The 21,780-nt window shown below is 39.7% G+C and overlaps 1 protein-coding gene and 1 long non-coding RNA gene across 8 annotated transcripts in view; one reads left to right on the top strand and one right to left on the bottom strand.

Annotated features, from left to right (window-relative positions):
• LOC118273290 (otoferlin) overlaps nucleotides 1-21,780 on the bottom strand; it is a 194,821-nt gene that overhangs the window by 2,383 nt on the left and 170,658 nt on the right. For 2 of the 7 annotated variants that reach the window (XM_050704328.1, XM_050704332.1), the window contains 17 exons: nucleotides 13,818-13,974; nucleotides 12,449-12,635; nucleotides 12,041-12,227; nucleotides 10,851-10,974; nucleotides 9,981-10,252; nucleotides 8,191-8,381; nucleotides 7,520-7,717; nucleotides 7,318-7,434; nucleotides 6,949-7,101; nucleotides 6,645-6,845; nucleotides 5,165-6,568; nucleotides 4,873-5,007; nucleotides 4,304-4,746; nucleotides 3,930-4,219; nucleotides 3,019-3,217; nucleotides 2,421-2,659; nucleotides 167-446 (listed from right to left, as the gene is read on the bottom strand). In XM_050704328.1, the coding sequence (XP_050560285.1) occupies nucleotides 167-446; nucleotides 2,421-2,659; nucleotides 3,019-3,217; nucleotides 3,930-4,219; nucleotides 4,304-4,746; nucleotides 4,873-5,007; nucleotides 5,165-6,568; nucleotides 6,645-6,845; nucleotides 6,949-7,101; nucleotides 7,318-7,434; nucleotides 7,520-7,717; nucleotides 8,191-8,381; nucleotides 9,981-10,252; nucleotides 10,851-10,974; nucleotides 12,041-12,227; nucleotides 12,449-12,635; nucleotides 13,818-13,974 (4,777 nt within the window). Of the gene's footprint in view, nucleotides 1-166; nucleotides 447-2,420; nucleotides 2,660-3,018; nucleotides 3,218-3,929; nucleotides 4,220-4,303; nucleotides 4,747-4,872; nucleotides 5,008-5,164; nucleotides 6,569-6,644; nucleotides 6,846-6,948; nucleotides 7,102-7,317; nucleotides 7,435-7,519; nucleotides 7,718-8,190; nucleotides 8,382-9,980; nucleotides 10,253-10,850; nucleotides 10,975-12,040; nucleotides 12,228-12,448; nucleotides 12,636-13,817; nucleotides 13,975-18,954; nucleotides 19,227-19,849; nucleotides 19,974-21,029; nucleotides 21,217-21,437; nucleotides 21,625-21,780 lie in introns of all 7 variants that reach the window. The other 5 variants (XM_035590223.2, XM_035590299.2, XM_050704330.1 and 2 more) reach the window with 4 other exon arrangements.
• LOC126912419 (uncharacterized) overlaps nucleotides 1-21,780 on the top strand; it is a 217,829-nt gene that overhangs the window by 71,378 nt on the left and 124,671 nt on the right. The window lies entirely within an intron of this gene.

The following is a 21,780-nucleotide window of genomic DNA, read 5'->3' as shown; positions in this document are numbered from 1 at the left end:
AAACGATAAAAAATATTAAAATAAAATAATGGGATACTTATTTTTTTCCATTCCCATCTTTTATTTTGAGATAAATGCCACGTTTTTATAGGACGAGGGGCAATTTTGGTCAATCTCTTTTAAGAAAAACAATATCTCCTCGTATCACAAAAGTTCAGGAACTCACTTTGGTTTGTCCAGGGGGTCTGGTTCGTTGCGTCCGAGGCCAGCGGGCACCTTGTCAGCTTCCTCGCGAGTCAGGAGATGTATCTCAGCCTCCACCTTCCCAGTCAGTTCCATCTCCTCAGTGTCACGTTTGATATAGAATGGCCACCAGCCCTTGACTCTCTTCTGCTTGAAGATGTTCACCATTGGCACGGAGCCATCAAACTGCAGCATGTCTAATGTGCAGAGCTTCGAGGATTTAGCTCCTCGAGGGAAGCGGCTCAAATCCAAGGTGATGGCGCCTGGAATGAAAGAGATGTATCGTTATTTGAAAATGAAGTGCTGAGTTCAGACACATCTATGATGATGTAGATCAAAATAGAGATTGTTGTCAAAACTAATTATGATGTACTAGCTTTCCGCCCGCGGCTTCGCCCACGTGTAATTCGGTTATATATAGCGTTTTTTAATGATCTCGACAGGGCTTTTTCTTCCACAGGCTGAAATCTTGTTACAACTGGAATTAAATATAGCCTGTGTTACTCAGGGATGATGTAGCTTTCTAATGGTGAATGTTTGAAATCGATTCAGTAGTTTCGGAGTTTATCGATTACATGTGTAAACAAACAAACATATAAAAAATAGATTGTTCCTCTTTATAATGTTAGTATACATACAAATCTATATAGAAAAAGTAAAGCGAGACAAAATCATCGTCTCAAAAGAAAAAAAAACAGGATTTATAGGACGAAGAGGCCTTACAGGATTTCCTTGTAAACAATATTTTTAGTTTTTTTAAAATTCGGGTGTTTTATTTATGCATACCGATTACGTCGAGATTTATGGACCGATTTATGTGATTCTTTTTTTGTTCGGTAGAGTATTCTTTCAAGTTGGTCCCGTTGTTACCTAGTCAGGATCTGATGATGGTATTCCAGGGAAATCAAGGGCAAACCTCAAATTTACAGGCAATTACGTTTTTGACACTTTCATAGACCTGTTTAAGTATTTGCGTCTGATAGTCATCATCCCATGTGAATGAGCTGATGATGGAAGGTACAACTCCTCAACGGTTAGGAGTTGAAAGAAAATTCTTACGAAGTTATACGTACATGTGAGGCTATTAGGTTGACCTGATAATAAAAAGTAAATCTCATTAACGTTAAGAATTTAGGTGAAAATGGATGCGGACAAATTTCGTCTCTTCACTTGTTTCCTTTTAGCTGTTTGTATGGGTAGTGTTAACACAAAATAGGGATTTAAAGGCGTGATGTTATTAATGTTATGCATGTATGTACATAATTATGTATGTTATTATGTATGTTAAAGAGACGACTGAAAGTTATAATACAAAGTCTTTTTTTTAAGGATGGGAAATCATCAAATGACCTCTCCCGCTCTGGGTGGAACGGAAGGGAGTGTCAGACTTTTACTGACTAAAACCCACCTCGTTCCTTCAATTGCCCTTTGCGCCCCGGGGCCACGGTATCTCGTTACAACTTTTCCGCAGCCCCGGCTCAGTTTATCCCGTTTCCCCCCCTTGGGGGTTGACATTTCAAAAATCCCTTCTTAGTGCTCACTTATGTTACTAAAGGAACCTCTGTTCAAAATCTCAGACTCCTATACCGAGCGGTTTCGGCTGTGTGTTAATAAATCAGTCACCCAATCGCACCCCTAAATCACGATTGGAGGGTAGTTTGAAAAAACTTATAATGTCAAACATATTTACTTGCCTATGTACGTGTTCATGCCAAGTTTCAAGTTCGTTTATAAACCCAAGGTATAAGATTTTTCATAGAAACGTTTTTACCCCTTTTTGGATGGATTTTTGGAAATTCAACCCCCTGCGTTTCTTTATAATATTAAAATGAAGGGGGTTGAACTTCCAAAAATCCTTTCTTAGTGCTCCCCTACATATCCCAAGGAACCTACATTCCAAATTTCAGCTGTCTACGACCAGTAGTTTCGACTGTGCGTTGTCAGTCACTCAGTAACGGAAGAGTTTTATATATATAGATTTTGGACTATTGATGGTTGTCTGTTTTCGTGAAAGTAAGCACCATCGATGCTAATGTGACCAAGTTCAATCAAGTATGGGAGAGCCATGCTTCGGCATGAATGGGATGACATGACCGGACTGATATCTTAATAAAAAAAATGTTATCGTTTGTAAATCCAATTAGAAAGAAATATAATAACGAATCTAATGACATAAAAGATGATACAGATATTCAAGGGTTTTCACATTTAAAAGTATTAGAAGTAATGCATTTTACCTAAAAAGTCATCAGCCGAGAAGTGGTCTGCGTCCCACACTTGTAGTTCGAGACGTGCGGGTATCTTGCACTCAGTCTCATCCCACGAGAAGACGGACTCCTTACGGGAGATCACGATGCGTTCCTCAGCTTCCAAGTAATCGAATGGATATATGAAGCGCCAGTTGAAGTTACCTTCTCCAGTCAGGGAGCGGTAGTGTATGTCAGTGGACTGACAGTCGTCTGGACCTTTTACCCAGCTGTAAATAGAGAAGTAGGTACTTGAGAATTTCTTTCCTCGAACTATTTAATGCGTCGTCCTGCGTGAGCGTTCTAGAAGAAAACGCGAAACGATGGGGTGATACGCGTCGCGACGCCGCTATGTCTTACAGGCATGTCGTCGACGCAAAACGTCGCGTTAGACTTTTAATCGGAGATTAGATGAAGGATTTTGTAACTTTTCCGATCAGCCGGCTGAAGTCAACAATAGATAGAAGTGTATCTTCTATCTATTTATAATCTTTATTGTTAGTCCTCAATTTAAAAATAGGTAGGCATTATAAAAAAAATATTACAAAAACTAACTGCTCTCTCAAAAATACATGTAAATAATATTTACCCCTTGACGTAGATATCAGACATCTTTTCTCCGGTAAAGAAGGCATCGTCTTCCAGTACGACGTCGTCAGTGTTCCATATGATGACCCTCATCTCGTAGGACTTGGGCTTGCGAGCTGAAATGTCCATGGGCGGACCTGGTAGGGGCATGTCCATGGGGAACATGTCCACCCACATCTGTAGGCGCCCTTGTTCAATGCCTGGAATCAATTTAAACGTTTTGTATTTATTGTTAGTACTCAACAATTAGGCCAGCCGTACACGGACTGCTTCAAGCAGTTATAACCGACTGCTTGAAGCCGCGATCGCGTGGTGAACTAAAATCATTCATTCGCTGCAATACACACGATTGCCCCAGCAGTCACGACCGCTTCAAGCCGTCAACTGCATGATGAAATTCCATCGTGCCGTCGACCGCTCGCGAGCGGTTGCGAGGCAAACATTGACTGCTCGAGCCGTTGACTGCGCTAGAGCAGTCGACCGCTCTCCGACTTCCCTCTCCCTTTGCTTAATTGCAAAATTGGATGAACCCATAATTTTCTCTTTTGACGTTCTGAGCAGAAGCAGCAAAAGCAGTGCTTTCTCGTCAGAATCCATGACTCGACTGTGGTAGAAAGTCAAATACCGACGGCTCAATAAGTCGACGCCGACCGCTCGAGCGGTCCGTGTATTTCGCACAGCCGCTAGCTGCTCGAGCAGTCCGTGTACGGCCGCCCTTAAACATTTTGTTTCGCTTTACTATCTACACATTTTAGATCCTAGTAATATTTTTTATAATGAGTGTGGAGAGGTTACGTTGGTTTTCTTTGATTAGTTTATTATTGTTGGAATTATCATTTTACCATAATGTCACTTTAGCATTGCTTTCGTATGAGAATCAGAATTAGCACTAACTAACTATATTCGCCTTACCTGGTTTACTTGGATTGTAGAGAGGACGAGTCTCAACGTGTTCAGTCACCAGTCTAGTTCCCACCCTGGGGACCTCCTGCCAGCGACGAAGTACCAGCAGAGCCATCTGTTCCTCTACAGTGTCAGGGTTGGAGAACAGCTCAGTATCCTCCATGTGCATGTTGAAGACCGTGCGCCCTATTTTAACTCGACCGTATTCATAGACAGGCGGGTCCAATTTTCCGTCCTTGCAAAGTTTAGCAAGAATCTGCGTTGGCTTCATAGCATCACGCCAGCGGTTGTAGCCTTGTCTGAAAATATTTGGGAGAAGTTGGTTATAACAGTTTATTAACATACTTCGTGAAACATTAATATTATGCTTTCAGTATACTTACTCTTCGTATTTCATCGGGAGGCCACATGTGGCACGGTGTCGGCTGTAAAAGCGATTCTCCAGATCGATTTTGGTTTCTCCAATGAGATCATCAGCGCCAAGTAGATCCCAGTCAAGTACTTGGATAGTCAGCAGGGAATCCTGTGGGAATGTTGCCTCGATTTCGAAACATTTACCGAAAACAGGATTCAGTTGTTTGGACACATAGTTCTCTTTATCGCTGATCCTCTTTGATCCCAGATGCAGCACTATGTAGGGATCAGCTTTGCCATTGAGATCCATTGGGTGTAAATCAGTAGCCTTGACAATGTACACGCGTACAAGCACATGGATGGGTTCGTTATTGGGAACGCCCTGGAAGAACCCGTAATTGGGATCAAATCCCATTACAGTATGGTCATCAATACCACGTGGAAGAGGCCATTTGTATACTTTGATGGCTCCCTGTAATAAAAAACTCTAGACTTTAAACTATTATCGACACCACTTAAAGAAACCAACCAACCAAACAAGAAAATTAATAAAAGAACTATAAAAAGAAGACAATAAAATATGTTTTGCAAAACTTACTTTGAACACACCAACGACTCGGTTCTCGTCTTCAGAGTCGTCTCCAGTCTTTTTTCCCCTGTATAGTTCAAAGGAATGAAGCCATTCCTTGAATTCATCATACTCAGGCACGGCTTCCAGCTCATGCGGGTAAATCTAGAATAAGGATAAAGCAATCAAATACACATTTTTATAATTTGCATTTTAATTATTAAAAGAATTCAGAGATTAGTTTAAAGACAATCATTTATGACAATCACGTGTTTAGTTTATAAGATGAATAGCATGTATGTCATTCAGAAGCTTTACTTACCTTAGCCAGTGCTGAACGCGGTATCTCGTTTTTCTTTAAAGTCGGGCTGACTTTTGGTTTCGGTGACGTTGGCTGTCGTCTTCGGTTTCGGTCTCTATCTCTTTCCCGTTCACGCTCAGATCTCGGCGAGTTTATCTCTTCAGATCTCGGTGACCGCATATCCGACGATCCATGTGCTTGAGAAGGCTGCAAGAAGCCCTGCCTCTCCCTTTTAGCCTCTTTCTCTTCTTCAATCATCGATTCTACCGAGGCAAAGTACTTGGTCCACCAATCCTTGCTTCCTTCATCGTCATCAAGAGCAGAATCAGTGCTTGCTTTCCTTTTCTTCATCGATTCACGTTTGGTGAACTTCTTGCGCATTACTTGAGGCTTTATTCCCGAGCCGTAGGAGGCAGCACCCCTCCCCTCGCGGTTCAGCAACGGGCAGCTTTCTTTTTCGTTCTCAATGGTGAACGTATCATCCGGTACGATGCAGTTGGCTCGTAGATCAACGTTTTGTAATGGAATTAGGGATTTCTTCCTTTCTTCAATGTCCCGTTCGCGTTTGCTCATTGGAGTGTATATGTATTTATGGATAGAATTAATAGTGTGGGTGCCCACCAGAGTAATGCGTCCAAAGCTGCGGCAGTCAACCACACGGATAGTCAGAGGTGGCCTGTACAAGTCTTGTTCAGGTAGTTCTACGTCAACAAACCTGATGGGGTTTGTGAAGTTGGGATTACGTTTCGCATTCTGTATCACAGATGAGTACAGTATGTTGCCTGCACACTCAATATCGACGCGAGGTCGGTCCACCGTCAGCAGGTGAACACGTTTCAAATCACGCAAACCCCAGAATAATACTTCAATTCGGTATTTGGACAGTGTTGGGCGAATTCCTCTTGGTACTGGCAGTATTGGGCCTTTGTTTATATCAATGGGGGGCTTCCCGTTGGCTTCTCTCGGAGAAGGCAAGTTAGGAAGTATGGATGAATCTTGCTTGGGTGGTATTTCGAGCAGTTCGAAAGTAGCCAGGAGTTCCCCAGCTCGATCGTCACCTCGTGTGATCTCATGCCATTCCAAAGACGGTGTATTCTGTGAGCCGCCTTGGACATCTTCGTATGATTTTATGCGTGGTTTAGCTAAAGTACGGCCGATGAATTCGGACTTCCCGACTTTGTCCTGGTCGAAAATTTCTATGACAATTGTTGGTGGATCAGCTTTAATACGTTCAATTGTGCTGTAGAGCAGCACATCGTCAAAGACAAGAAGTTCGTCCCAAGTCGGGCTCAAAGTTTCGTCAATAACTTGAGTAGTACCGCTACTTTCTCCAATCACGATTCGTGCAAACGGGTCGGACAGACCCGAAGAATCAGATCCAATCAGCGACCGGGCTTGATATACATAAGCTCGCATTTGGAAATTCTGGAAAAAATCATAAAGAAAATTTGGTTCAACGAAATAGTTTACAGAATATATGACCGGGAAGAAGTAAACTTACATGTTTTTCAGCATAAAATATGGTAGATGGTGCGTTAGATCGTAGCTTGTCAGCATTGCGTAGCTCTGAGCTAACTTCATACCCTTGAGGCAGACCATCAATGTAATGCTTCTTGTGTTGCAAGATGCCCAACCAGAGGTAGACGCTGATCTTTGCTGGTATGGACCAACCGCTAGGTGACGCCGACTTTTTGCCTGGCCACTGTAATATTGGAATTGAAATTAAACGAAATATCAAAACAAAATAGTCATCTTGTATACCTAATACAAGTAATACCTTTTCTATAAAATCAGATAAGGCTCACCTTGAGGAACAGCGTTTGCATCTTGCCGCAATATTTGCCGGACTCGTCTGAGAAATCAGAGTAGATAATGTCCCTGGCTGGGATGCGCTGGTACGCCAGTCGCTTGCCGTTGCTGATCAGCCAGATGAATATATCTGGTAATGCGTGCTGGGCCTGGAATGTGATGATGATTAAACATAATCTGCCATGGAACTGTCGGAGGTGAAATACAAATGGTCGAATCGTATGAGTTGACCAAATTACTACATATTTTACAGATCAGATCAGATACAGATTTTAAATTGCGATTTCTACCCGCTTATCAAGCTTGGAGACCTATAGGCTGTTGATGATGATGACGATGAGTAATTGTTAGCTGTTGATACTTACATCTTCACAGAGATGTTTCAGCATGTTCAAGTATGAGTAGGCGGTGCGCAGCCGCTCCTTGATTGAGTGTTTCGTGATCAGAGCCCTCAGGCTTTTCGCCATGGCTGCGATTTGTTCCTGTAGCAAAATTTGTATTAGAATAGGCACTATCAGTTCTAATCGTTAACTTTTAATTTTATATCATTATGTTAACGACTCTTACAATTTCATAGACGCAGAGTTTTTGTCGTTCCTTGTCGAGCTTAGTGTGTCCGAGAGGTGGAGCGTTGGTCATGTGCCGGACGTAGGCACTGCAAGCACCACTGAGGCTCTCCAGCGTAGACTTGAGCATCAGCACACTGGAGCTGTCTGGGTGTATCTCCGCATCGATCGCTGCTTGGGCATCAGCCAAACCTTCCTCCTGGAAAAGTAAGGAACATTCTAGAAGTTCGCCAGCTACAAAGTCAATATACTAAATTGGACAAACTTTTGTTCATTCACAAATCCCCCAGAATCTGGTAAAGCTCTTGTAACTTCTTTGGTGTCGCAAGTAATCTTTGGTATATTTGGTATCGCGGCGTTGATTGCTAGCCATCAGATAATTTGATTCGGACCTGCGGACTACCTAGCGGGTTTACCGGGGCTCCGAAAATCAGGAGTAGGAGCGGAGTAGTTATAGTCAGTAAGAGTCTGACACTCTCTCTCGCCTCACCCAAGGAGAAAGAAGACAGCGGATGATTCCCCCCCCTAAAAAAGGAAATCAGATAAAATGCTAGCTTGTTTGCCGCCCTCTATCCCTTATAATTACAGTTTAGTCTAGGAGATGAGTGTCAGGGGCTGTTATTTATCGTACAGAGCAAAGTAAGTGTCTTAGGTAAAAGTGTTAAAACTCACATATTTTTCGATGATATTAGCAATCAGGTTGGAGTTGTACATGCGTCGGCGATGGTCTGGCCATATGCTGCGGATGTGCATGCATTGCTTGTGGTCCCAGTAAGGAAGGTAGTAGTAAGTTTTGTCCGTAGACGCTGCCTTAGCTGGTTGCGTGGTACTTTGCCAGTAACCCGTGTCGGCGCACAGTTCATCTATATTGAGACACATGAGAATTAGACTATGTTCATGTAGGAAGATTGTCACATAGACGATGCAAATGTTATGAAGTTTTGTAACGAATGTGATGACTACGGACATAGTGGCACTAAAACTACTTGATTCCTTCAATGGTCACACTTTGATGTGAGTAACACGGACAACTATACAGACAGACATATGTACCTATATATGTGCACGTTCCTAGTATTCATGGTACACGAGAAATAATTCAATTATCCTTTACCTTAAACCTTTCGTTTCAGTTAAGTCCGCAAATATTTGTTACAAAAAAGCAAAAATAATATCTTCAAACTTATCGAAGAAAAATAATGTCAGCTTTAAATCCTGAGGAAAAAATGATAAAGAAAAAAAAATAAAAATAAGATAAAGCAAAAACTTTATTTACGTCCAAACATTACAGAAAATTTAAATTACTCCAACTTGCCAACACAAATAAGAAACCAGAAAGAAATTACAAATCATTAGGTACGAAAACAAATTGCCTATTAAATTAAAGTATTCCAGCACAGTAATCGTAAGCATATCTATACCATAAGCGCTGTAACAAGGTGCGGCTGACAGATGCCAGTATGACGTTGACGTCTCTCTTTAGGGATGGACATTGGAAAAATCTTTTTTTATCGCTATCGATACTCGCAGCATACATTTAATTCTCTTTATTTTTTTTATTAAATGTGTGTGTTATTTAGTTGTGCAGTGTAACTACGTGAATATACTTGTCAAAATAAATATTTTATGACCGAGCCCTGAGGTGTTTCAGAGTTTCAGTTTTACAGAACCGTGAAGAATATAAGTGTATATTAGTTTGTATATGTTACTAAAACAACCACGATCTTTCAGATTAAGTACCACCACGCATTATCAAAGGCGCCGGAAAATGTCTACTACATATTTGTGCTCAGATAAAGTCACTGTGGTTCGGGCAGAGAGAGCCGCGTCTATAGGAGATTTACCCACATAATTAAAGGTTTTTAAGAGTGATAATTGAACGACACACGAAATTCGTTTTTTATTCTAAAAAAACATCGACTACCTATCCATCGTAGCAGTACATCCCATCACTAAACACGATTACGGCGTTACGCATAACACTTTACTTTATTTTTCATTTCATTAGATTTTATTTAAAGACTAGAACATTCCAGTTGGATTTAATTTAATTAACTACACTTCCGAATGATTTAACATAATACGAATGTGATACAGTTAAAATACTAAGGCATAATTTTTAAATCGCAGCAACTTTCAAGAGTGATACGAAACGTTACTGAATCTGTCAGCCGCACCATGTTACGGCGCATAAGGTATAATTTACAAGTACCTAGACAAGATAAACTTAAATATATTAGAGAGAGACCAAACCCTACGGCCTAAGCCCTACAGGTAGAGAATTTAAACGGTAAATTATTAAGTAAATATTAAAATCCAGTGTTAGTGTTGTGTGTACGTATGTAAAAGTAAGTGAATATGTGAGTTTGTGTGTCAAATATTTGAGAACAGTCGAAAAAATCTTCAAACTTCATTACAGTTACAGGTCAAGTCTAAAAATTTTTTGTGGATGTCTTCCGTACCTAGTTCAGCTTCTAGGTCGTGTGGACGCTTCACGGACTCGTTATGTCCATCCAATGAGTTGCCAGAGTTGCCAAGGCTCAGTTCAAATTGCAGAGGCTTATCAGTAAGCCGCTTGTCAATCATGTTGGCTTCGAAGATACTACCGAAGAGGAAGAACTCCTCATTCTTCTCATAGCTCGCCTCATTGATCGGTGGAATTGGTTCCACCTCGACATCCGACAGAGGACACTCGATTCCGTCAATTATCTCCGTTCGAATGGAAACGAGGAGTCTGTAATGAATAAAATAGTTGGTTTAACTTCACTCGTTTAAGCAAACATTTGTTCAAAAAAGGGTCGCTTAATTTCGAATGAGACTAATTGAAAAATGTCGACGCTGCTGCAGTAATAACGGTGACTATTCTTTTATGCCACTGGGAAATAAAAGCTAGAACTTTTTTATATACTCAGTCTACTAAACCCAAAGGATTGTTGGTGGATGATATTAATTGCATTGAGTAATAGTAGGGGAGCCCATGAAGGGATTTCGGTAGTTACTCGAGCGCGTCAGATTAACATATCGGGAATACCCAGTGTCATGTTGAATATACCGACCATATACACGATCTGATTAGACGGGGGATAAAAATATAAAAAAAACTTATCTAAATCCAATCAGATTCGTCAGATTAAGTGAAAAGAGGAGTATTCTAGTGCCCCCACAGATGTCACTAAACCATTTTTTATTTTTATCACTACAATACTCAAAGTCTAGTCAGTCCCAACCGTTGTGCTCCAAACCCCTTTCATAGAGTTTATATTTTCACACTGACAATATACCTATACAGTTTCTCACATTGTTGCCCAAAACCTATCCTGTAATCAACTCACCTTCCCCTGTAGGAGACTCCTTCGCCCATGCCCATATTGAGGCCTGCGTGCTGATCCAGCAGGCTGTAGTCGCGAGTGGACCCGTACATGTAAATGTACGCGGGCCCGAAAGTCGGCAGGAAGCCTGGAATATATCAGGAGTGCGGTTTAATCGTCACTAGACCTTACTCTTTAAACGGTATACCTCCTAGAGTACTGGTGAACGACGTGTTAAAAGATTATATGGTACACAAGTGTGGGAGAGCCATGCTTCGGCACGAATGAGCCGGTTTGACCGGAGTGATACCACGGCCTCACAAAAAACCGACGTGAAACAACGACGTGTATTTCGTTGTGGCTGAGTTTACCAGAGTCCCAAAGATCCCAATCTTCCCAATCCTCGATTCCCCAACAACCAAAAATTCCTAACCCCAAAAGGCCGGCGATGCACTTGTAATGCTTCTGGGTTTCGGGTGTCCGTGGGCGGCGGCGATTGCTTACCACCAGGTGATCCGACTGCTCGTTTACCAGATATAAAAAAATCCAACCCATTCTTCAATTTGGACATATCCATTATTCTGCATTGGTAGCAGTAAGGTGTAAAGCCTATATAGAACTAAATAACAGTTCTGTTTTGTTACAATTGTGAAATAAAAAGGTTTTTTTAATATCGTTAATTATGATTTCAATACGTATTAATCGATCTCCATTTCCAATGTGAACAATAGTAAAAGCTAGCGTTGTCTACAATATTGTTATTAATTGTTGCATGTATGTAGACTATTGCTAACAATGCACGAATAGCTGCCGGCATATTTCATGCAGATTTCAATATGTTACGTTAATTCATATTGACTGCTGTGTTCACTAGTATTATACATACTTTCATTACGATTAAACTAGAACTAGGCCAAACAATGTGATATTTTTAAATAAATTGTACGAAGATTGTAGTAATTTTGAAGACTTTGCTTGTATTCAAACACAGTACGCAGTATTTAGTCCTGTTAATCTAACTGTAGGGAAGACAAATTAATCACAAAAACAACAGCTATGCCATCTAGCTAACATTTCGACCAATCCATTTAATTGATTACAGAAACTATACGTTGCAGTCGAAACAACTTTAATATGGCGACAAAATTGGAAAATTTAATAAAAAGACAAAACGTAACGTGTATTGGATCAGCTAACTTCGTTAAGGTTCTTACCTCTGTCTCCATCGTTTGAAATGGTCTTAAGATCGATAAAGTGGGTTCCAATCACGTTGGGGTTCACCGGGACATTGTCCCGCAGTTGCAGCTTGATACGCTGGCACAGCGGAGGGAACATCTCCGTGAAAACAATCTGTTCGTTCCACACGGGAGTGTACGTGTTCTTGCGTACCGACGTCGAACCCTTAGGAATTACAAGGTACCATATAAAAGATAAAATCTTTCTCAGAATTAAATCGAGATTATGTTTACAAGTACAATAAGTATCCAATCTTTTTGTTAACTTTAAATAATTTAGAAGCCATTCTATATTCTATGTAATCTCCGAGTCGTCTAGAGTAAAGATACAAGACTGGTTTTGTTTTCATTTCGATTTAATTTGATCTGAAGGTTAAAGGAGCTTACCGTCATTCCTGCGAAGCAGACTTGCACGAATGGGTCCACCAAGTCCTGGCTTTCTCCAGTGAATGCCCTCTTGAAGTTAGCTAAGAGGGAATAGTTCATTTTGGGTAGACCATCAGCTTTGTGGATGGTCACGATGAACCTGGCGCGCTGGCGCTCTATCGGAACGCCTTCAGGTAGAAGCAGGTTTCTGTGGAATTGATTGAAGTTTAAAAAAAAACCTTTCAGTATTCGGTTTGTTCTTAACTTAACCACTAAAGTGGAGGCTGATACATTCATCGGCATATATGAGCTATTACAAAAAATATGGTTTTTGATTGATGGCTGTTTCTCACTGTCGAAAAAGAGCAAAATGTTGACATTTTAAATTAACTGTACGCTATCAACCCGTTTCTGTACTGAAGTTAAATATGTATTTCTATAGCTACACGTTTGAAGGCCAATTAACAAAGTTTACAATTTAAACACCACTTTAAATGAGATACATAATCCTCATTAAATTTCAATATCCGAAAAGCACCGAAGCGATCCCACGAACAAGCCCGTTTTGTAGATTGACCCATATTTCGGTGCCCGAGTCCTTCTATACATATAGTATGTATGTTATTGCTATAGAATACGTTTCTCGCAACACGAAAAAGGAATTCTCAATAAAGAAAGTTTTCTTTGCCAATTTGTCCGCTATGTTTTTGCTAGTACAGGGCTGACGTTATCGAATAAGATTTTCGGCGTTTTACGAGGACATCATAAAGACAAAGGGCTACGCGGCACAATATTGTTTTATTATTGTTTATGAAAGAATTGGACAAGGGATATTTTTATAATACACGAATAGCTGTCGTTTCTACTATACACAGATAGTATTTGAAGTTATATCAATGAATATTTATCAGTTAAACGTCCGCCTTTGTCGATGTATAATTTTGTTGTTCCAATTAATTAGCGGTTGATAAATTGATCTCTGAATAATGAATTAACTTTGGAATGATGTTACCAAGCGCTTTGATCCGATTTAGAGGAAATGAATTTACGTACATAATTATAAATTATTGAAACTTGGGAACGATAAGTCAAACTATAAGTCGGAGTTAAAATCGGAGTGTAAGTAAAGCCTCATCCTATTTGTTTCCCAATAAGTACTCTATCTCTCTCAGATCTTTATAAATAAATTTTCCATTACAAAGCTCATTACGCGGGGGATATTTTATTTTATTTATTGCTCAAGTAGACAAAAACAGGTGCGCTCTCTTAATCGACTTTCTTTCTTAATCGACACGACCGGAGAGAGAATAGGCTGTGCAGCACCAAGAACGGGTCTGTATGTTATACCTACAACATGATGGTACCTACATAAAGTTAATGGGATACTTACGCCTCAATGTCGTCTTCATCTTTCTCACTTTTCGGAGGCACCTTGATGGCGTCTCCCTTGCCAATGACGCTTATGTCACACTTCAGGTAGCCCTTGGCCCCAGCCCCAACATCATCAGGGTCGGTCAGCAGGGCCCATTTGTGGAAAAATTGGCGGTCTGTGGACAAAGCCATATGTATGTTCATTATAAGTGCTTACAATATAAAGTTCGCAAACGACTAGCTTAATAAAATTAGTCATTTGATTGAATGGCTGAATTTCTCAATTAGGTTGAACGATGAAATGATTGTTATTCAAATTGAATAATTCGAAGACTTTCTAAGGGTGTTATCACACCAATCGATCGATAGGTCGACGTTGATCGATTGGTGTGGTAGCTTTAATTGATCGACGGATACCGGTCGACTAACCAATCGATCGATTGCCGGTCGATGGCATCGGTCGATCGATTGGTCTAGTAGAAACTATCGATCGACGTCGACTAATCCATTCTACCATCGATCGACGCTCGCTCGATTGGTGTGGTAACACCCTAACGCAATGATATGTTGGGTTAAGTTGGAACAGCGAACTGCGAAGAATCGGATCACCTATAGAAAAATACAATAAATTATTGTACTGCAATACAATTTATTAAACACGCTAGGCTTTCCATTAAATGTTTTTTTAAGCTTGTTTTCTGACAAACGGAGACCCCATCGAAGTATTAGGAGATTGATTCTATTTCTGTAATTCAATAATGAAATTGAAATTGGAGAGATAAAACATGTGGGTGGGAGTTTTATTTTACGTGTTGGTATTAAATCTATTTGTGTTTTGCTTTATGAATAAATTCTATAAAGTGATGCGTATTTAGTCACTCGTGGAATGGTATTTTTAATCTGTTTGTATGTAAATCTAATCTGGAATCTGTAACACTACACATTAGTTAAATAATGTGTAGTACAGTTTGCTTGCTATAAACATTTTAAAAGAGATTGGCATTCCAATTCGTTCGTTATATGCCTGAACAAAATACTACAGACAATTTCCGAATCTAAGATTACATGCCCAAATGATTATTAACCCTTTAATTAGCTTCATTAAGATAAAAAATTGAATGCAAACATCTCATCCGATCATCTCTTAAATGGATTGGATAATCAGCAATAATCCTTTGGATTTTAGACACGTTTTTAATTTAAAAGAAACGAGCGTATAACCTTTTAAAGATATTGTTTGGTAGAACATTTCTGAGCCAATGTTTGTGCGCTTACTTTATGAGCGTTTGATTGAACACGAAGTAAAGTTACCCTTCGGTTGCTCTTTGCTCTTATTATTGAGTTCAGAATTTTATAGACGTTCAAAGTATGAAGAGAAAACAATACTACGCTACTTTGTTCCAAATACATTTTATAAACTGAATAACTGCCTCGGTGGTCGAGTGGTTGCAAGTGCGACTGCCGGGCAAGGAGTCTCGGGTTCGATTCCTTCTTCAAGCGAAGTATTGTTAGGCTTTTTTCAGTTTTTTCGAACATTTGCCAACAGTAACACAGAGTCTAGAATTGTGCCCAGTATATGACAATAGACTCACCACATGGGACTTACAATTAGACTCATAAATTGTGAAAAGTGGGAGTACATTGTACAGTGGCATTACGTGCCATAATGTGCATCTCTGCCCACCCCTTCGGGAATTAAAGACGTGACGACGACGACATTTTATAAAATCTTTTGTAAACGATGTACTAGTAATAAAAAGTGTTTGCGTACTAAATATTATAGACGACTTGCGGTGCTAACAGGCAGGCGTAAATATTTATAGGTAGTTGATACAGCTCGCAATAAAATATTTAATTCATGAATTTGTTTCTAAGTTTCGCAAGCTACATTAATAATGTACAAGTCGACTAGCTACGCAGTTTCGTCTCTTCGTATGCAGTCAATGAATTTCAATTTTATTTGGTTTTAAGATTAATATGCTATTACAAAAATGTACCTACATTCGAAGTATATCAAGGATCATCTGTTTATTTGTGTTAATGAAAACTTTAGAGAAAGTTGTGACGCACTTAGTGGATTTGAAATTATAATTATCTATAAGACAATGGATGCCAAACTTAATATGTTCATGTTGCAAATTTTAAAATCCTGTTGCTATATTTTTATGTGTGAGGAGAGCCATGCTTTGGCACGAATGGGCTCGGCTCGACAAGAGTGATACCACGGTCTCACAGAAAACCGACGAGGGACAACGCTTGCGTTATGTGATTGAGGTTACCGGAGGCCCAATTACCCCCTTCCCAATCTTCCCAATCCCCGATTTTCCAATAACCCTTAAATTCTTAACCCCAAAAGGCCGGCGACGCATTTGTAACACCCCTGGTGTTTCGGCGGCGATTGCTTACCATCAGGGGAACCCGACATCGCTTACCGGCTTACACCATGAAAAAAATCTAACAATTCTGATTACTATGAAGGTAACAATATTATAGTTGAGGCCAAGAAACTCCTGCGTTATCACTATAAGCATAGAACCAATTCTTCAAACTCAGTTCAAAGTAAATATTTATACGAGGAGCTTGAAACCTTCTAGTGTTAACGATATTGCTTCAGACTCTGGATACCCTAAGGAGTTACGGAGAGGAGGAACGTCGGCCCCTTATTGGTTTAACTGACCGACTTCCATGAAATTGCTATCTTACACTAGTTTGCCAGGATTAGAAGACATTTCCACATATTAACTTGGTTGCTGTATTTTTAATATGGACGCAAAAAGTCCTTTAATGCTTGGTGTACTTTAAAAGAGTCGGTAAGGGTTTTGTTGAAGTTAAAAGTCTAGGCATAGTGTATTGTCGGTGATTGGGTTATTATTATGGTGTATCCTTGGTGTTTGAAATATTATTATACTCTGTTTGCAAGCAGTATACTGAGACAACAGGTTCACCAAGGAAATTTTTTTGGGTCACGAGACATATCCTGAAAGTAACGAGAGTTTTCGATATTTGTCGCATATTTTACGGTCTGCACACATGTGTGGAAATCTGGGTCGGCTATGCAAACTAAGATAAAATAATTCAGCTTAGATCATGGTTTGCAACCGGCTAAATTCGTATTCTATTGATTGAAAACTCAGCCCTAAGTCAAAACAAAAACGTTCACAGTAGGTAATTAGAAACGTTAAAACAAGAAACGTCTTAGTGAAGAATGACCGTATACACTCGAGATTCCATATATATGAAGTAGTACAAATGGTCAAATAACTACACATTCACGTCTATTTGTCTAATAAATATAAAGTTATAATGAAAATATATAGTGTGCAGTTATATGTGCTCGTTGAGGCTCCGTGTAATGTCTGCCATTTATATAATGGTAGCGAAGTGAGAAAACCACAAGCTTTTCATTTATACAGCCTCAATTTACGAGCCGCTCTCACCTCATAAAATGGTAAAGTAACGAAAGCATAATATTTCACGGAAGCTGAGAAAATTTTATCTTTAATCAAGTTGAATTAATCTTATGAGCCTGTTGGATAACTAGTTGCATTTCGATATTGTTTTCTGTTAAAGGATTTTGTTTTTAAATAGTATTTAATGTGAGAGAGCCTTGCTTCGTCACGAATGGGCCCGCTCGACCGAAGTGATACCATGGCCTCATAGAAAGCCGACGTGAAACAATGCTTGCGTTGTGTTTTGATGTGTGAGTGACGTTCCGGAGACCCAATTAGCTTCCCAATCACGGATTCCCCAAAAACCCTTACATTCCTAACTCTCAAAAGCCAGCAACGCACTTGTATAGCCCCTGGTGTTTCGGGTGTCCAAGGGCATCCCTCATTAAAAAACTGACGTTATTATTATCATTGTACCTAAACCCACAACTGAATAAACATAAAATAAACAATGTTCGTTGACACAGTATCGCTTAAACAGCTTCCTGCATTAAGCGAGGAGCCACACAGGTAATCTCCGGACACCGACGTTAAACAGGGCGTATTATTTGTGCAGCTTCCAATTTCCTACAGATAATTATGTCACTTCACGTTTCATATATCTCGTGCCAGTGTACTTAAACACTAATTAAAAATGTCACTCCTTTGTTTGTTTTAACAGGTTTAATGGTTGGAGAACTCTTTAGATTCGATCGATGAGATATGTTTTGTTTTTTTATAAAGACGTTTACACCACATTAGGATTTTATATTAGAAATCCTAATGTGGGGCGTTTACAAACATACAATTTCAGACCCGACACCCAGACCCGAAGCAATAATTTGTGGATCACACATAGAGTTGCTTCGTGCGGGAATCTACACACTCAGCCTGCAGCCAGTTTGCCCAGCCACCGTGCACTCAAGATAGTCGAGCCGAGTGAAGTGTATATTAGTTTGTATATGTTACTAAAACAACCACGATCTTTCAGATTAAGTACCACCACGCATTATCAAAGGCGCCGGAAAATGTCTACTACATATTTGTGCTCAGATAAAGTCACTGTGGTTCGGGCAGAGAGAGCCGCGTCTACAGTAGATTTACCCACATAATTAAAGGTTTTTAAGAGTGATAATTTAACGACACACGAAATTCGTGTTTTATTCTAAAAAACATCGACTACCTATCCATCGTAGCAGTACATCCCATCACTAAATACGACTATGGCTTTACGTTATACGCATAACACTTTACTTTATTTTTCATTTCATTAGATTTTATTTAAAGACTAGAACATTCCAGTTGGATTTAATTTAATTAACTACACTTCCGAATGATTTAACATAATACGAATGTGATACAGTTAAAATACTAAGGCATAATTTTTAAATCGCAGCAACTTTCAAGAGTGATACGAAACGTTACTGAATCTGTCAGCCGCACCATGTTACGGCGCATAAGGTATAATTTACAAGTACCTAGACAAGATAAACTTAAATATATTAGAGAGAGACCAAACCCTACGGCCTAAGCCCTACAGGTAGAGAATTTAAACGGTAAATTATTAAGTAAATATTAAAATCCAGTGTTAGTGTTGTGTGTACGTATGTAAAAGTAAGTGAATATGTGAGTTTGTGTGTCAAATATTTGAGAACAGTCGAAAAAATCTTCAAACTTCATTACAGTTACAGGTCAAGTCTAAAAATTTTTTGTGGATGTCTTCCGTACCTAGTTCAGCTTCTAGGTCGTGTGGACGCTTCACGGACTCGTTATGTCCATCCAATGAGTTGCCAGAGTTGCCAAGGCTCAGTTCAAATTGCAGAGGCTTATCAGTAAGCCGCTTGTCAATCATGTTGGCTTCGAAGATACTACCGAAGAGGAAGAACTCCTCATTCTTCTCATAGCTCGCCTCATTGATCGGTGGAATTGGTTCCACCTCGACATCCGACAGAGGACACTCGATTCCGTCAATTATCTCCGTTCGAATGGAAACGAGGAGTCTGTAATGAATAAAATAGTTGGTTTAACTTCACTCGTTTAAGCAAACATTTGTTCAAAAAAGGGTCGCTTAATTTCGAATGAGACTAATTGAAAAATGTCGACGCTGCTGCAGTAATAACGGTGACTATTCTTTTATGCCACTGGGAAATAAAAGCTAGAACTTTTTTATATACTCAGTCTACTAAACCCAAAGGATTGTTGGTGGATGATATTAATTGCATTAAGTAATAGTAGCGGAGACCATGAAGGGATTTTGGTAGTTACTCGAGCGTGTCAGATTGATTTATGGGGAATACCTGGTATCAGGTTGAATATACCCACCACCCACCACCAACATATATACACGATCTGATTAGACGGGGGATAAAAATATAAAAAAAACTTATCTAAATCCAATCAGATTCGTCAGATTAAGTGAAAAGAGGAGTATTCTAGTGCCCCCACAGGTGAAAGGAAATGTCACTAAACCATTTTTTATTTTTATCACTACAATACTCAAAGTCTAGTCAGTCCCAACCGTTGTGCTCCAAACCCCTTTCATAGAGTTTATATTTTCACACTGACAATATACCTACACAGTTTCTCACATTGTTGCCCAAAACCTATCCTGTAATCAACTCACCTTCCCCTGTAGGAGACTCCTTCGCCCATGCCCATATTGAGGCCTGCGTGCTGATCCAGCAGGCTGTAGTCGCGAGTGGACCCGTACATGTAAATGTACGCGGGCCCGAAAGTCGGCAGGAAGCCTGGAATATGTCAGAAGCTCAGATTAATCGTTACTTGACCTTATTCTTTAAACGGTATACCTGCTTGACCACTGGTAAAAGACTTGTTAAGAGACTATAATAATATGGTACATAATTATGTGTGGGAGAGCCATGCTTCGGCAGGAATGGGTCGGCTCGACCGGAGTGATACCACGGCCTCACGACGTGTATTTCGTTGTGGCTGAGTTTACCAGAGTCCCAAAGATCCCAATCTTCCCAATTCTCGATTCCCCAACAACCAAAAAATTCCTAACCCCAAAAGGCCGGCGATGCACTTGTAATGCTTCTGGGTTTCGGGAGTCCATGGGCGGCGGCGATTGCTTACCACCAGGTGATCCGACTGCTCGTTTACCAGATATAAAAAAATCCAACCCATTCTTCAATTTGGACATATCCATTATTCTGCATTGGTAGCAGTAAGGTGTAAAGCCTATATAGAACTAAATAACAGTTCTGTTTTGTTACAATTGTGAAATAAAAAGGTTTTTTTAATATCGTTAATTATGATTTCAATACGTATTAATCGATCTCCATTTCCAATGTGAACAATAGTAAAAGCTAGCGTTGTCTACAATATTGTTATTAATTGTTGCATGTATGTAGACTATTGCTAACAATGCACGAATAGCTGCCGGCATATTTCATGCAGATTTCAATATGTTACGTTAATTCATATTGACTGCTGTGTTCACTAGTATTATACATACTTTCATTACGATTAAACTAGAACTAGGCCAAACAATGTGATATTTTTAAATAAATTGTACGAAGATTGTAGTAATTTTGAAGACTTTGCTTGTATTCAAACACAGTACGCAGTATTTAGTCCTGTTAATCTAACTGTAGGGAAGACAAATTAATCACAAAAACAACAGCTATGCCATCTAGCTAACATTTCGACCAATCCATTTAATTGATTACAGAAACTATACGTTGCAGTCGAAACAACTTTAATATGGCGACAAAATTGGAAAATTTAATAAAAAGACAAAACGTAACGTGTATTGGATCAGCTAACTTCGTTAAGGTTCTTACCTCTGTCTCCATCGTTTGAAATGGTCTTAAGATCGATAAAGTGGGTTCCAATCACGTTGGGGTTCACCGGGACATTGTCCCGCAGTTGCAGCTTGATACGCTGGCACAGCGGAGGGAACATCTCCGTGAAAACAATCTGTTCGTTCCACACGGGAGTGTACGTGTTCTTGCGTACCGACGTCGAACCCTTAGGAATTACAAGGTACCATATAAAAGATAAAATCTTTCTCAGAATTAAATCGAGATTATGTTTACAAGTACAATAAGTATCCAATCTTTTTGTTAACTTTAAATAATTTAGAAGCCATTCTATATTCTATGTAATCTCCGAGTCGTCTAGAGTAAAGATACAAGACTGGTTTTGTTTTCATTTCGATTTAATTTGATCTGAAGGTTAAAGGAGCTTACCGTCATTCCTGCGAAGCAGACTTGCACGAATGGGTCCACCAAGTCCTGGCTTTCTCCAGTGAATGCCCTCTTGAAGTTAGCTAAGAGGGAATAGTTCATTTTGGGTAGACCATCAGCTTTGTGGATGGTCACGATGAACCTGGCGCGCTGGCGCTCTATCGGAACGCCTTCAGGTAGAAGCAGATTTCTGTGGAATTGATTGAAGTTTTAAAAACCTTTCAGAATTCGGTTTGTTCTTAACTTAACCACTAAAGTGGAGGCTGATACATTCATCGGCATATATGAGCTATTACAAAAAATATGGTTTTTGATTGATGGCTGTTTCTCACTGTCGAAAAAGAGC

Source organism: Spodoptera frugiperda, chromosome 25, assembly GCF_023101765.2.
Source record: "Spodoptera frugiperda isolate SF20-4 chromosome 25, AGI-APGP_CSIRO_Sfru_2.0, whole genome shotgun sequence".
Taxonomy (NCBI): Eukaryota; Metazoa; Arthropoda; class Insecta; order Lepidoptera; family Noctuidae; genus Spodoptera; species Spodoptera frugiperda.
Note: the sequence above shows the minus strand (reverse complement) of the source record. Positions and strands in the feature narration are given on the sequence as shown.